General features: G+C 36.4%; 1 protein-coding gene across 1 annotated transcript in view; it reads right to left on the minus strand.

Annotated features, from left to right (window-relative positions):
* LOC123662407 (AT-rich interactive domain-containing protein 4A) overlaps positions 1–12,015 on the minus strand; it is a 46,246-nt gene extending 34,231 nt beyond the window's left edge. Inside the window, exons 1-6 of the mRNA XM_045597250.1 lie at positions 11,824–12,015; positions 11,463–11,519; positions 11,271–11,381; positions 2,095–2,251; positions 1,681–1,846; positions 992–1,210 (exon numbers count right to left, since the gene is read on the minus strand). Coding sequence (XP_045453206.1) covers positions 992–1,210; positions 1,681–1,846; positions 2,095–2,251; positions 11,271–11,381; positions 11,463–11,465 — 656 coding nt within the window. The 5' untranslated portion in view covers positions 11,466–11,519; positions 11,824–12,015. The remainder of the gene's footprint in view (positions 1–991; positions 1,211–1,680; positions 1,847–2,094; positions 2,252–11,270; positions 11,382–11,462; positions 11,520–11,823) is intronic.
* Positions 12,016–16,962: the final 4,947 nt, after the last annotated feature.

The following is a 16,962-nucleotide window of genomic DNA, read 5'->3' on the forward strand; positions in this document are numbered from 1 at the left end:
CATGAAACTGGTGAAGCCGACAGATGGCGGGATAACCGTCCAACTGCTGGCTTTCAAATGCACAGACCGGAAACGGGCAGCAGCGTCTTCGGTGCGATAAAGCCAGCACTGTCGTCACCAACTCGACTGCCCAGCGTGGTGACTACGAGCGAAACTCATGAGTACGCGCCGAAAACTTCGGCCCTTAAATCTCGGTAGCCCCACTATTCCGACAATTTTGTGGCCGGAATGATTGGCGCGATCTTATGGAGGCCTACGTCCACAGTGGACTGCAATAGGCTGGTGTGTGAACAACATGATGTTGTAGCACATAAAAAGCAATTTTTTCTACGTTTCACCCTTCAAAAAGTGTCACCTCACCTCGTATATTTGACTAGCTCTGCTAAAGAGTTGTTCACTCGCTACGCTAGTAGGCGGTCCTGATAAAAACTTTTTGCTGCAGGCCTAAGTACTTGATATGGTGACGAATACCAATACTCAAATATATTTGCATTTCATTGCAGTCTTGGCTCTCTAAGAAAGCTATAAAACGCTATTTCTAACACAGCAATTGAACTTCTTTCATCACTGGTCATTGGGTCATCTCCCAAGTCTATGAAATAATAAACTGCCCATAAGTTGGATTTGTATGTTTGACCAATCACAATCGATAGCTCTCTCACGCACTGACACTAAGTGTTGAATGTGAACGCGCGCGGTAGATTTGAATCCCATTATCCTATACAGTACCTACTTACAACGGTCTCGGTTATGACCGAGAAACTCGGCGATTTTTCGCCGCGAGCCGATACAGAGTTCTCGGTAGAATTCGTAGCCGTCTTATTGATCGTCTAAGAAATATAGAAGACGGTGGAAATATATCCTATAGTAAAATTATCCCCAACAGACCTGCATAATTTTATTTAGATAGAATCTAATTTAGACTAAAAGCAAAACCAGTCTATATGCGTGTAATTTTTAGACAATGAGACATACGAAAAACGCGACTCACTAACGGCCGTCCTTGAAGGAGCGCACGAGGTAGTCCTCCTTGACCTTGATCTGCGCGGTGGGCGCCACGACGAGCGCGGGGAAGGCGGGCTGGTGCGGCCGCCGCCGCTCCGCGCCGCCCGCCGCCTCCACCAGCACCACGCGCCCCACGTGGGGCTCCCGCTCTGCGCTGCTCTCCTTCACGCGCCGGCCGCTACCCTCACCCTCGCTGTCGTCCGACCTGATCGCCGCGGTTTAGGGACGTGTGAAACTTTCTGTTGTTAGTGCTTTGATTTTGTAAAAAATGACCTATAGACGTTGCTAAATTGACTCATATTATAGCTACGAAGTGAAAAATTGGTTGCCGTAAAAATAAATGTCTCTACAAGGATTTTATAAGATTTATTACTATCCACATTGAATATTAGAATATTATAATACTATTTTAATTTTCCTCAACAATGTTTTTTTAAGCCTACAAATTGACTGATTCCCAAGTTCTAGTCTCTCTCAATGAGCGAAAGTAAATTTAGGCTAATTATTTGTAATATATGTCGTCATTTCCGTGACGACAGTTGTCCTCTGCTGTATCAGGGGTTCAACCTGTATGTTATGTTGACGGTGTCAAACATAATGCCTAGTATAAGTAGTATATCTAAAACTGCTGTCTGAAATATATTTGGTATAATTGCGAGAGGTTTTGAAACTTACTGTGCCCTTCCTCTGCGTCCTCTCCTTCCAGCTATAACTGGTGTTGAAAAGTGCTCTGGGTGCGTAAGTGGAAGTTGATCTAATGTTTCACTTTCATTAAAATGTCTCCCACTCTTCAGACAGAGCGCTGAGCGTCGTAGTGTAGTTATGTCGCCATCATCAAACACTATTTAAAAAGAAACGGGCATATCAATGATACTAATTTATTTAAATACAAATGTATCGCTGAAATGTATATTCATTCATAAGTTAGCAACAACTGTACCAAATTGGATAATTCTTTTTGCGTTCATTATTATCAGCAGGCTAATATAAAAAATTGCAATACGACAGTATCCAGTTCAGCTACTTTTAAATACATTTCAAAATTGTGGAAAGCATCTTTCATTTTAGGAATAATCTTTTAATACACACCAACAGTGTACTGACTACAGTCTTGAATCTTTGTTATAACAGCTTCCATAGCTTCTTTTTTTGGGTCTTGCTTAACTTCCACCGTGGCACCAACTCTTAATGTACCTTTGATAACATCATCATTCACAGTAGTGATACCGCCTGCTTTTAATGTCACCTAGTACAAAATTTAAACACAGACAGTTAGTGTTGGTGTATGTATATTATTATAATGTTTGCAATTACTGTTTTTCTCTCAAGTCTTAAGATGAATTTTCGTACTACCAAGACTTTCTAAAGTAAAAACTGTAAATTCTATAAAAATGAAAGACTAACATAATTTTTAACTTTATTATTACTAAGGGCCTGTTTCACCAGTTGTGGATAATGATAATAGCCGGTTGACAATATTCAAAAGATAAAAGTATTAGATTTATTATCCTTTTTCACCATCAAATTTTCAATGCATTTGAGATATTTCTATTTTCAAATATGATTCTAAAACTTGTATTTTATTAATGAGGAAAATAAGTCCTTATGCTCTATTCTAACTCCTGATGTTAAAGTCTAATCATAACTTATTTGCAGGATAAATTTTATCCACAATTGATGGAACAGGCCTTAAGACAATTTGTAAAATACATTTTTTTTTATTCAAGAAGTTTGAGACAGGAGGTAGCAGTGTTGTGATATTTCATTAGGTATATTTGGGATGTGGCTCACCTCAAGTCTAAAAACAGCATATAAATTTGAATCTCTAATATGAATCTTAGAACTAGCATTTTATCTTCGTTAATTATCATTACAAACTACTATATAAGATAAAAAGCAATTGATTCGGTCTATACTTTTTTAAAAAAACTTACAAATGAGTTATTACTCTTCTTACAATAAGTTATTACATTGGTTTAATTTCAGAATATTTAAACATAATATAGTTTGTAAAGTTTTCATGTGAAGTGTGAGAGGCTAGATTAAAGATCAGAGGAGATTAAATGAACTGAAAATGGAACTTAAAAGAGATGGTTTGAATTAAAACAAGGATATTTTTCTGACCTGTTTGAATTAACAAATCTGATAAAACTATAGTCTACTACTAGTCTGAAAAATTGTTGTAACTGTTTTGTCTAGTCTGTATGTCTATGATGGAATAAATAAGATGTATGTATATGCTATTGTAGGATATTAAATAACAAGTATATAAGGTAAGCACTTTAAGTGCTGAAAGAAAGAAATATGAACGAAAATATATTGATTTGTCTCCCTTTTTATAACAAGAGAGTGTAACATACATATTGTTGCAGCAAAAAAAGTGCACATACTCAATCTGTACAGTGGTTCAAAACCACAGCTACTGATTTTCAATACACCCATATGTATAAGAAATTCCTTCAGTGATGGAAAAATTTGTAATATATCAATATAATTAAGATGGAATTAAGTAGAAGGTTCATAAATATTATTAAAAGTATTTACTGGTATTCTCAATAATTTCTTATCACAAATCATCAAAAAATTATCATGGTCACAAAAGCCTGAAAAATGTAGCACTATTGTTGACTTTCATATTTAATTAAAAACCTGAAAAAAGTGTAATCATCTAGCAAAAACATATGTTTCAGGGAGTGACAAACCCCATCTACTTTGAGTTTGTATATACGCTAAGAGTGGACACTACAAGCCAGCAATGCAATCATGTGACTGTTTCATGTCAAAAATATCTCGTAAAACTCCTCATCGTAAGGAACGGACAGGGTATGTTAAGCCCCATCACCCGGCTGACGTGTCTCTGCGCCCGCGAACCTTTTTTTAACCGACTTCCAAAAAAGGAGGAGGTTCTCAATTCGACTGTATTTTTTTTTTTTTGTATGTTACATCAGAACTTTTGACCAGGTAGACCGATTTCGACAAATTTTGTTTTAATCGAAAGGTGGTGTGTGCCGATTGGTCCCATTTAAATTTATTTGAGATCTAACAACTACTTTTCGAATTATATCTAATAATGCGTTTTTACTTGACGCTTTTTTCGTCGACCTACGTTGTATTATACCACATAACTTTCTACTGGGTGTACCGATTTTGATAATTCTTTTTTTGTTGGAAAGGGGATATCCCTAGTTTGGTACCATGATAAGGAAACCAGGATCTGATGATGGGATCCCAGAGAAATCGAGAGAAACTCTTGAAAATCCGCAATAACTTTTTACTGGGTGTATCGATTTTGATAATTTTTACTTTAATCGAAAGCTGATGTTTATCATGTGGTCACATATAAATTTTATCGACATCTGATAACTACTTTTTGATTAATCTTTGATAACGCGTATTTACTTGACATTATTTTCGTCACCTTACGTTGTATTATACCTCATAACTTTTTACTGGGTGCACCGATTTTGACGTTTCTTATATAAATTAAAAGCTACTATTCGTCACGTGGTCCCATTCAAATTTAATTGAGATTTGATTCGTAATTTGTGAGTTATATCTAATATTGCGTATTTACTTGACGGTTTTTTCGTCACCCTACGTTGTATTATACGTTATATCTTTTTACTGGGTACACTGATTTTGATCTTTTTTGTATAAATCAAAAGCTAATACTTGTCATGTCGTCCGTTTTAAATATGATTGAGATATAATGAGCAATTTTTGAGTAATCTTTGATGACACGTATTTACATGACGGTGTTAAGACGACTGTGGTCATGTTCAATACTTTGCCACAACGCCATCTATCAAAATGTAATGAAATTACTTCGTTCACTATCGATCAAATTACAATATTCCACTAGAGTAGAGAGTAGCAGTTTATTTGTTATAAATATATTTGAGCTTTTAATTTTTGAGTTATCGCTAATACTGGGTATTTACTTGGCTATTTTACGTCGACCAACGTTATATTAACCTCATTACTATTTTACTGGGTGGACCGATATCGATGACTCTTTTTTTAATCGATAGGTGGTGCTTGTCATGTGGTCCCATTTAAATATAATTGAGATTTGACTCGAAATTTTTGAGCTATATCTGATATGGCGTATTTACTTGACTGTTTTTGGAGTTTTCTCCTTAAGAATCGATTTTCATTTAAGGCCCCGGAATGAAAAAATTGAACAGTAAAATCTACTGAACGAATGACCTTGTTAGAGATGGCGTTCAGACGTTTTCTAATAACGCAATTAGGTTCCGATAGATGGCGTTATTGCATTCATTTATTTACAATTTGATATAGTAATAATATATTTCTTAGGATTCTGCTTCAAAGTGTCAAGCGGGATAGCTGTTTTTTTCTTTTGGCAAATTTTCAACATTTTATTTTGTTGTTTGTTATAATATTAGTATTTATCTATTTTGTGTTGTGTTTTGTTCGTGTATTGGTAAGTTTGTATTTAATATTATAGTTATTTAAATCATGGATAGAAATAAACCTCCCGATCCGCCGGATATTCATCTACCCCCAAACATTCAATTAACGTCAACGCCTCCATCGGGTTTTTCTTACACACCAATATTAACAGCTTCATTAAGTGATTTTAATGCAATTGAAAAAGAAGCGACCAACTTCAAATGAAGGATCTACAAAAGAAATTCCGAGCAAACAAAAAAGGCAAAACGAATATAGAATAAAATATAATGAATCTGATATTCGCCCTGTTTCTCGTTTGGAAAGAGATCCCTCATCTGGTACCACATTACACCCTATTAAATTCGGCCAATTTCTAGAACGCATGCGATTCTCAGGCATTCTTCGAGATGGAGTAAAACGAGTAGGTCGCAATAAAGTGTCTATAGAATTTAGCAGCGCAGAAAATGCAAATAATTTTGTTACTAGTCCCTCAGTTACTGAACATGGATATGCTGCTTCTATCCCCACATACAACATTACACGTATGGGTGTCGTGCGAGACATTCCAACGGACTGGTCTCCCGAGGAAATTATTGAAAACCTAAAAGTCCCTTCTGGAATAGGTAAAATTATTAAGGCTCGCAGAATAAACAAAAAAAATATGGTCAACGGGTCCCCTGAATGGCAACCGACTCAATCGGTAATCCTAACATTTGACGGTCAAGTTCTTCCTACTCGAATTTACTGTTGCTACACGGCATTAAATGTAGAATTATATAAATATCCAACCGTGCAATGTTTTAATTGCTGTCGTTTTGGTCATACTAAAATGCAGTGTCGATCCCAACAGCGCTGCTTTAAGTGTGGTCAAAACCACTCGGGCGATAGTTGCTCCGTGTCGGAAGGTGATTCATTTTGTATTTCTTGCTCCGGTAACCATTTCTCAACAAATAAAAAATGCCCTGAATTTATAAGACAAACCGAGATAAAATGCGTCATGGCGGAGAAGAACGTATCTTATGTAGAAGCCGCTAAGAGTTTCCCCACATCTTACAAATCGTACGCAGATGTCTCAAAAGCTTCCCCTTCCCCTTCTTTACCATATTTAATTCCCACAAAGCCGGTCACTCATCCAGCTACTACATCCTACAAAAAAACCGTATTCTCCAACCCTAAGTCAAGACCCATTACAACTCCAGGATATGACAAACAAGCTCATCGGGCCATCTTAAAAGAATTTAGTATCCCTCAATCCGAAAATGGATACGCTTTACAGACAGACTCGACTAACTCATATGACGATTCTGCCACAATTACGGAACTCCTAATAAACCTACTCGTTAATTTAATAAATAAGAATAATTATTCTATACCTGACCACGTTGCATCTACTTTAATATCAATTTTAAACAACAAAAATGGATCCACTCAAGTTTCTACAATGGAACGCTCGGAGCATCCTCAGTAAGAAACATGAACTAATATATCTCTGTAATAAATTACTCCCTTCCCTTATATCAATCGCAGAAACTTGGCTTAGGCCTCAACAACATTTTAACCTTCAGGGATTCTCTTCGTTTCGAGATGACCGTCTAGACGGCCATGGCGGAGCAATGATTTTAGTCAACAATAAATTGTCCTGCTCGCCGCTCTCCATCCCATCTCACAACAGTAACGATATTAATGTTGTTGGTGTTAAGATTAAGAATATTAATGTCCTATCTATTTATGTCCCTCACCCTAATTCCTCTCTTCTCGCATATATACGCAATCTATTTCTTCTTTTTCCTCCTCCCCTTCTAATTTTAGGTGACTTTAATAGTCACAATACAATGTGGGGCTCAGATACAAACGATTCCTTTGGTAATAGGCTAGGTGAGTTGTTAAAGGACTTATATATCTGTGTTTTAAATAATGGATCATCAACTCGTATTACTCCACCTGGTCAGAGAAAGAGCTGTGTTGACCTTTCACTTTGCTCAAATGACCTGTCTACCGTCCTCCAATGGCAACTACTAGACAGCACATATGGAAGTGATCATTTCCCCATAGAAATTGTACATACATCTAGATACACACCTCATTATGATTTACCTCCTTTGCTAAAATACCGAGTCTCTAGTGCCAAATGGGACTTATATAAAGATATTTTAGAAGAAATTACCAAATCTTTACCCGAAATTAACATGACTAATCTAGACACATGTTATAAACAACTCACAAAATCCATATCTGACGCCGCTAATTGTAGTATACCACTGAAAAACTCTGCTAAACATAAACTATCCTCTCCTCCCTGGTGGGATAGCGAATGTACTACAATGATAAAGGCTAGAAAATTAGCTGAAAGAGCTTTTGTCGCCTCTATGACAATTGAAAACCTGGTAGAGTACCGAAAAGCGGTAGCCAAGTCAAAACGATTATTCCGTAAAAAGAAATTTCATAGTTGGCGACAATTTTGTTCATCCTTATCCCCCAACACCAATGCTAGTGTAGTGTGGAGACAGATTAATCGGTTTCGTTGTGGTACTAACCCCTCTCGTACCCGCCTCCCTATACCTCACAACGTGGCCTCGGACTTCTTCGATAAAATCGCTCCTCCTTTCGTTCCCTCTGAGTTAGAAATCCCACACCCTACTTCTCCATCCCCTTCCTCTTCCCATATTACAAACCCGTTTTCAATGTCAGAACTCAAAGCCGTCCTTTCCCACGTAAAAGATTCTGCGCCGGGAGTCGATGGTTTTCCATATTCCTTCCTGGTAAAGGCGGGTCCTGCCTTTTTACAATATTTTTTGAATCTGATTAATAAATTTTTTGACATAGGTTATGTTCCCAATGAATGGAAAACTCAGATTATTATTCCAGTGCTGAAGCCTGGAAAATCCCCCGACAACGCCAACAATTATCGCCCCATTGCCCTCTCATCTACCTTCTGTAAAGTTTTCGAACACCTTCTAAAAAATCGCTTAGAGTGGTATGTAGAGAGCAATGCTCTTCTACCTTATTGCCAGTTTGGATTTCGTAAGGGCTTCAGTTCTGCAGATAGTCTGAGCCTTTTTATCTCAGATCTCCGTATAGCTTTTTCTAGAGAACAGTCTGTGGTGGCATCATTCCTGGATATCTCCTCAGCGTATGACAATGTCCTTCTTGCGGTGCTCAGGTACACGTTACAACAGCTGAACATTCCCGACAAGATAGTGCAGATCATAGGCAACCTCTTAATGTGTAGGGAGGTAGAACTTCGCACACCTGGAACGCCCCTTGGATCCCGATTAGTATGGAAAGGCCTCCCTCAAGGCTCTGTCCTTAGCCCTTTATTATACAACTTATATACATCATCCCTTCACCAGTCCCTTAACTTAAATTGCCAAATATTACAATATGCTGATGACCTAGTCCTGTATATCCAGGGTCCCTCTATTCCAGAAGCTGCTCAGTCCTTACAAATTTCCTTAGACTCCTTATCTGATTGGCTTAAACAAAGAGGTCTCCACTTGTCTGCTCCAAAAAGCAGTGTGGTGGTATTTTCCAGAAAAAAAATCTCTCCCCAAATTAATGTTGTAATTGATGGCGTCGCTATACCAAAAAATGACAGTGTGAGGTTTTTAGGTATCATTTTAGATAATAAATTATCTGGTAGACAGCACATAGATTATATAATTAAAAAAAGTGAACGAAACTTAAACACAATTAAAGCTCTCTCAGGCATGTCTTGGGGTGCACATCCTTTTACACAAAAAATTTTAAACAATGCTATTATCAGAAGCCTTTTTGACTACGGTATCTTTCTCATTGAACCGATTAACAAATCAAATATGAAATATCTTGATTCACTACAGGCAAAAGCTTTGCGCCACATTATGGGGTGCATGAGGTCTTCTCCCATTAACACTCTCCAGGTAGAATGTGGCGAACCACCTTTATCAATTAGACTTCAATTCCTCGCAGACAGATTTCTACTGAGAGTCAACTCCTTCATTAATCATCCGCTTATCAATAAACTTAGAATATTAGACCACCTGATTAACACTTCTAGTTATTGGCGCACGAAACCCATCCCTTATTTTATCATTAGCTACAGGAAAATAATAAACATTAAACAAGAAGCTCCTATTAATCAATTTCATAAGCTTCCAATTTATGAATATCCTTACGATGTTTTAACTTTCTCTCCTAACGTCTTGCTTAGTATTGGAATTGTAAAAGAATGTCCCAATGCTAATTCTATCTTTGTAGCTGAAGTTGCTAAAAGATGGAATAAAAATCAATATTTTTTTACAGACGCATCTAAACGGACTGACTGTGGGCCCACTGGCGTTGGTGTATACTATCAAAACTCTAAAATAGGGTTGCTATATCAGTGTCCACAACAGTCCTCCGTCTTCACAGGGGAATGTATTGGCATTCTAGAAGCATGTCTTTTTATTGAGAGTCACAATATTAAAGATTCGGTCATTTTCTCGGACTCAAGGAGTGCCTTAGAATCTCTTTCACACAGTTCTCTTTATAACAAACTCTATAGCTCCATAATTTTAGATATCAAATCCTCCCTTCTTAGATGCTTCAATAAAAATTTAAATATAACACTTGCATGGATTCCCGGGCACTCGGGTATTAAAGGCAATGAATGTGCAGATTCACTAGCTAAACAGGCAGCTAATAATTGCTGTGATAAAAAATACTTTAAAAATCAAATATATGACCTACTAAATTATCCCAAAAAAGATATCTATCGGACCTGGCAAAAAAAGTGGGAATTATCTAGCAGAATAAAAGGTAGGTTTTATGCTTCAATTCAACCAGAAATACCTAGGAAGCCATGGTTCTGTAAATTCAAAAAATTATCTAAAACTACTGTATCGATTTTATGTAGAGTTCGTATAGGTCACTGCTGTTCCTCTGTTTTTCTTCATAAACTTAGAATAAAAGATTCCTCTCTCTGTGAATGTGGATTAGATGATGGAACTCTCGATCATATCTTTTTCTCTTGTCCAATTAATAATTCTTTTTGCCTCCTTGATAATTTATCCCAACTTAATATCCCACTTCCTATTAATTTTACTTCGCTTTTACACTTCTTTAAAGATCCAAAGGTGGTCCTTTACCCTTGCAAAATTTATTAACGCTAACAACATTCAAATCTAATGTATCTATATTCTATAACTATATAATGTCTTCGTGAATTAGAAGTTTATGTATATTATTATACTCCTTAGTTGTTCTAACACCACGAATATGTGCATTTTTTATATGTTTTTCCGCCTAATGTATTTTCCGGATAACAAAATAACTCAAAATTAAAATTTCAAGTGCGTTTTTTATTTTTATAATAATTTATACTTGACACTGGCAGAATGTCGCTAATGGCGATCGTATGCCAAAAATAAAAGAAGAAGAAGAAGAAGAATATATTTCTTAGACTAGTAAGCCTTTTTGTGCCTATTTAGACAGTTGATCTGAAGGGGTAAACTCCAGTCGTGCATCGGAGCTGTGTGAAAACATGAACATTACATATTTTTAATAAAAAAGACATTAACCGTAATTCAATATAAATCCGCTTCAACTAAAAAACCCGCCGTAATAAGCGATGTCAGCGCTTCGCGCGAATCGACGACGGGCCTTTTATGAAATTTCTGCCTACAATCGCTAACAAAATGTTAGAAATAACAGTAGAACATTATATAATTCTACAATTTTATAATGTCGCGTTATATGGAATACGAACAAAGTATTACTTTTTTTTCGTCGATCTACGTTGTATTACTCTTCGATGTAATTGAAGTCGGTTTTTTTTTCGTTTACGAGCAAACACAATTATTTATACCGCTTGTCATAAAAAGAATTCTTACCTTACATTTAATGTTGCGAACAACCTTCTTAATCTTTGCTTCACAGAAAGCCCCTTTATATTTGGCACTTACATCTGTACCCACTGGTAGAAAGGGGGGATCATCACCTTGCTATAAAAAAGTATATTACATGTCAATTTCAAGATACAATATAAAGTAATATTACAAACGTTAAAACTTAAATGTACCTACCATTCTGAGTTAATTTACACAAATCCCAATTACCGGTGGATTAAGCTAAAAAAATACCTGAAATAAAATAACAAGCGTTAAAATAAGTCCGCAAATGAATCTTACAAGAATATAAGCAGCTACACGCATAGACATTTATTGACAAATAATTTGTATTTTTGTTATTTGCGCTCTTCCAAGTATACGATTAAGTGCAAAATAATGCGATTGTTTAAAACAATTACATAAGGATGCCAGCTAAAAGCAAGCAATAGTGTAAGCAAGGTAAAGCTTTTGTTTTATTTCTATAATTTTCGAGCGAATCTTAATGCTTAATACGTGACAATAACTCTTTTTTATTGAACTTCCGAGTAATATTTACCGACAAAAATGCATCTACTATAAATTTACAATTATGTTCACTATTTAAACTAAATAGGATAATCCAGAATAAACACCAACGACTCTTACAAGATTTAAGAGTACAAATTATACAAGAATGAAAGCACCATTTTTGTTTCGAAAATGAAGTTAAAAGACCAAAGAGTATACAAAAACTTCATTTGGATTTTTGGACCAGGATAAACATAAGAATTAAGACCTGCTTTGCTATTCCATAGACAAAAAATAATGAAAATGGTATTTTATATTGGTATGTATTTGCAAGGATATTGGAATTGGATATAAGTATTTGATGTTATGGTAGTGTTCCAATTACAGAGCATAATGCGACTTAGAGACGCACAATGCCAAACCGTGCTAAATGCTTAATTGGAATGTGAATTTTTTCAAGTGCACTACCAGAATGCGCTAAATTCAATGTTGAAAAAAAAAATATAATAGACTTATCCACCTCATCAATAATTATATAAATAAAGTGATATATAATAATAATTGGTCGAAAACTATTTACGGTTATTTTTTTGATGTTTCAGTATTTTTTAACCGACTTTAAAAAAAGGAAGAGGTTACTCAATTCGACTATATATATATAAAAATCTTGTCACGATGTATGTTGCCAATAAACTCCAAAACTACTGAACCGATCTCAATCAAATTTCACATGTACCCGTATTTTGGTCTAACTTACTGGATAGGATAGTTATCATCACAATTATTCGCTTATGTCGTGAATGTAAACGAATAAAATGTATCAATTGTTTCATGCAAATGTTTATTTACTATTTAGTTTTATGAAGTTCTCATAAATGGCAGTTTACGTTCTTCTTCTTCTTGTATAATGGCTTCCGTGAGGATTTGCCAATGTCAGAGTGAGTCTATGATTTTATGTTTAGGGTAAATGCTCTGCTAAGAATATTGGTGTCATGAGAGTACAAGTGTTAAATATTTATACGGTATTAAAGTGGCAGACTTTCACTGTTGAATTACCTAGAACAAACACAAACACAAATTGTTAATTTATTAGATAGACATCACATTACAATTTAATGTTGTTAGTTGATATATACGAACATAAAATATCAATAAAAGAGGTATGTACATACGATAAAATAGATTTGAAATTACAAGGACGGGGAATAGATGGAGGAAGTAAGTCATAGAGAGAAGAATAATTCTTTGGGCAACAGAAAAAGATATGCTCTGGGGTACCTTCGTCGATCCCACATTCACAAAGAGAGTTGTCCCTGATCCTGATCTTTGCAAGAAATACGGGAGTACATGAGTGTCCAAGTCTAAGGCGACATATTGTTGAACAGACAAATTTGCAAGCTTGACGGTATTGGAAAAACCAAGGTCTTGGAGGGATGGAGTCTTGAATTTCAGCATAATATCTGCCACAGGATCTGCTTGACTGAGACCAAAGGTTATTCCATTTAGTCATCATGTGAGACTTTGCAAATGGGATGAGATCCTGGCAATGTACTCTAAATTGACTAAGGATACCAGATATTGTGGCTTCTTTAGCAAAAGCATCTGCACTTTCATTACCTAAAATCCCACTATGTCCAGGAATCCATGCAAGCACAACCCGAATGTTCTGTGAGTGGCATTTAAAAAGTAACTGTCTTATTTTCAGGATGTAAGAAAATTTGTTCTTTGACCGAAATGGGTTTGACACAATAGCTTTAAGAACACTTCTGGAGTCTGACAGTATAATTGACTTATCTAAATGATGTGATTCTATAAAAGAAAGTGCTTCTAAAATAGCTATTGATTCCCCTGTAAAAACTGAAGACATGGCAGGTAATTTGAAGTTTAAAATCACATTTACTTTAGGGATCCAGACGGACACACCAACACAGCTATGAACAGAAAATTTTGATGCATCCGTAAAAATAAGTATCCAGTCCTTAAACTGTTCGTTTATTATTTGGTTAAATTGAATGTTAGCAATAGGTGAGCCTTTTTCAATAGAAAAGTTAAGGATAATGTGAGGTGGGAATATAAGAGATTCAAAAGGAGTATCAAAAAGGGGATTAAGTCGGCATTGATAGATAGGGCAAGAGAGACTAGTCAGTTTTTGGTAACTAATTAAGAGGCATGGGGGATCTTTGTGCAACCAATAATTAGAGGAAGAGAAGAGTTGGGAAAGAGTATGGAGTTTACTAATAAGTGGGTGATAGTGGGATTGAAAGACTTTAAAAAGGAATCTATCAGATAGGTATTGTCTTCGAAGATGAAGAGGAGGGTCAACACATTCGACTTGGAGAGCATTAACCGGGGAGGATCGCATGGCGCCTATAATGATTCTTAGTGATTTGGACTGGATCTTGTCTAATGACTTTAAAGATAATTTATTACAGGGTTCTAAGAGAAAAGATCCATAGTCTAAATGACTACGGACAAGGGAATTATAAAGTATCTTCTGGGAATAAGGATGGGAGCCCCACCATACTCCTGAGAGGGACCGTAACATATTAATGTTCTTTTCACATTTCTGGTTTATGTGATTAATGTGATGTATACCGGTCATCTTTGAGTCCAGATAAACACCCAAGAATCTTACACTATCTTTAACCGGGAAAACTTGTTGGTTACTAGTTATATTAATGTCAGGAACAAGTCTGGAACGAGAGAAAACCACTACAGTACTTTTGTCAATAGATATAGACAGCCCATGATTACCTAACCAATCATTCAAATAGGCAATGGCAGAGTTAAGTCGAGTAGTGCATTCATTTATGTCTTTGGAAGAAATATATAGTGATAGGTCATCTGCATATTGAAGGACATTGCAAAAACAATTAACTGAGAGGTCTAAGTCGTGAGTATATATACTATAAAGGAGAGGACTCAAAACAGAGCCTTGAGGGAGTCCTTTCCACACCATTCTTGGAGGGAAAGAAGAATGTCTTGTAGATATAATAATAGAGCGGGAAGAAAAATAGTTGTAGATAAAATTTGTCATCCTCACAGGGATACTCAGATTTAGCATTTTCTGCCTGAGCACCGGAAGAAGAACGTTATCATATGCAGATACCACATCAAGAAATACTCCCACAACTGTTTCTTTTTTAGAGAATGCAATGCGTAAGTCTGTCATGAAGATCCCAAGGCTGTCCATAGTACTAAAGCCTTTTCGAAAACCGAATTGAGTTTTGGAAAGGACTCCTCCACTTTCCATGATCCATTCCAATCGGTTTTTAATAAGGTGTTCAAGGATCTTAGCGATAGTGGACGATAATGCTATTGGTCTATAGCCATATGGGTCTGTACTAAGTTTTCCCGGTTTCAAGATAGGCAAAACTATTTGTCTTCGCCATTCATTTGGAGGAACTTCCGATTGATATATATAATTTAAGATATCTAGGCAAAGCTTCTGAGTAGCTGGACCACTCTTGACAATAAAAGAATAAGGAATACCATCCTCACCAGGAGAGGAGTCTGTTAAGGACTGCAAAACCAGTTGAAATTCCTCCATAGAATAGGGGGCATCGAATTGATTTGATGGGATATGATTTGAGGTTATGTATGTTGTACACTCTTCCAATGAAGGGACCGATAGAGGCGCCAACTTTTGCGAGAAGGCATTGATCCAAGTAGATGTGTCATTGGACTGATGGTTATCACTAGCAGAAAGTGTTCCTCTATATCTCCTAATGTTTTTCCAAACAATAGAAGGGTGAGAGGCAGGGGATAGAGTTTCGCAAAAGTGGTACCAGCCACTCTTTTTCTTTTCAGAGAGTAGTCTATTCACTTCAGCTGCCACTCTTTTATAATTTAAATAATTATCTAGACTCATGGAAAGAGAGTATTGTCGCTCTGCATCTTTGCGACGCTTACATGCATTTGAACAATCAGCATCCCACCAAGGAGGGGATGTCCTTTTAAAAGTGCCAGAGCCTTTTAAAGGAATTACCTTTTCAGCACTTTGCAAGAGTGCATTTTTAAAATAATTATATACTAGGTGGACGTTATTTGATTGGACAGGAGGGATATGACTGACTTCATTATCTGTAACTGCTGCAAACTGTGACCAATCTGCTTTGGCCATATTAAATTTCAATCTAGGGGGAATAGGGATAACAATAGGTCTAGAAGAGAATGATAGTGATATAACAATTGGGAAATGATCGCTGCCAAAAGAATGAGGGAGAATGGTCCACGAGGATAGGGAAGAAAGGGATGCAGAGCAGAATGATAAATCTACAGCACTATTTGGGTTTTGTAGAGGGGAGACTCTGCGAGTAGGGGACCCGTCATTTAACATTACAAGGTTATAATCATCTAAGATATCTAAAAAATATGGGGACAAATAATCACAACAATGGGAACCCCAAGATGTGTGATGAATGTTAAAATCACCTAATACAACAGTAGGGGGAGAAATAGACGAGAGGACAGATGAGAATTCACACAGGACGTTAATATTGGGTTCAGGTATATACACAGAAAAGAAAGTAATGTTTAAAATGCGGACAGCCACAATATTGATTAAGTCACTGTGTGAGGGGATGGAAACGGAAGAATATATACAGTTCCTGGAGACCAGTATGGCTACTCCAGCTTTGCCATCAGTCCTGTCGTCCCGGAGGCATGTATAGCCTGGGACTCTAAAATGAGAACCAGGTCTTAGCCACGTCTCTTGAACGGCAAGAATTAATGGATTGTGCTTTTTAATTAAATATAATAATTCATGGATTTTGTTTTTAACGCTACGACAGTTCCACTGTAGGATGATGTGCTCCATTGTTGGGAATGAGGTTTGCAAGCTGAGTTAAGTTTTTGTGAATATTGTTCGGTAGCTCGGAATCACTGAACCGGGAAAGCAAGTTGATCAGGAGAGAAGTAAGAAGTTCAATAACGTTATCGTTAGGAGAGAGAGAATCATTTGGGACTGCACATCCATTTGGAGATTCAGAAACAGGTGTCTCTACAATCTCCCTATGAGCATGACTGTCATAGCCGGGTGTGATAGGGGGAGGAGGGCGTCGAGGAGGGTTGTAAACGAATAAAATGTATCAATTGTTTCATGCAAATGTTTATTTACTATTTAGTTTTATGAAGTTCTCATAAATGGCAGTTTACGTTGATTCATCGATAAAATTCTTCAATATTG

Source organism: Melitaea cinxia, chromosome 18, assembly GCF_905220565.1.
Source record: "Melitaea cinxia chromosome 18, ilMelCinx1.1, whole genome shotgun sequence".
NCBI classification, from domain to species: domain Eukaryota; kingdom Metazoa; phylum Arthropoda; class Insecta; order Lepidoptera; family Nymphalidae; genus Melitaea; species Melitaea cinxia.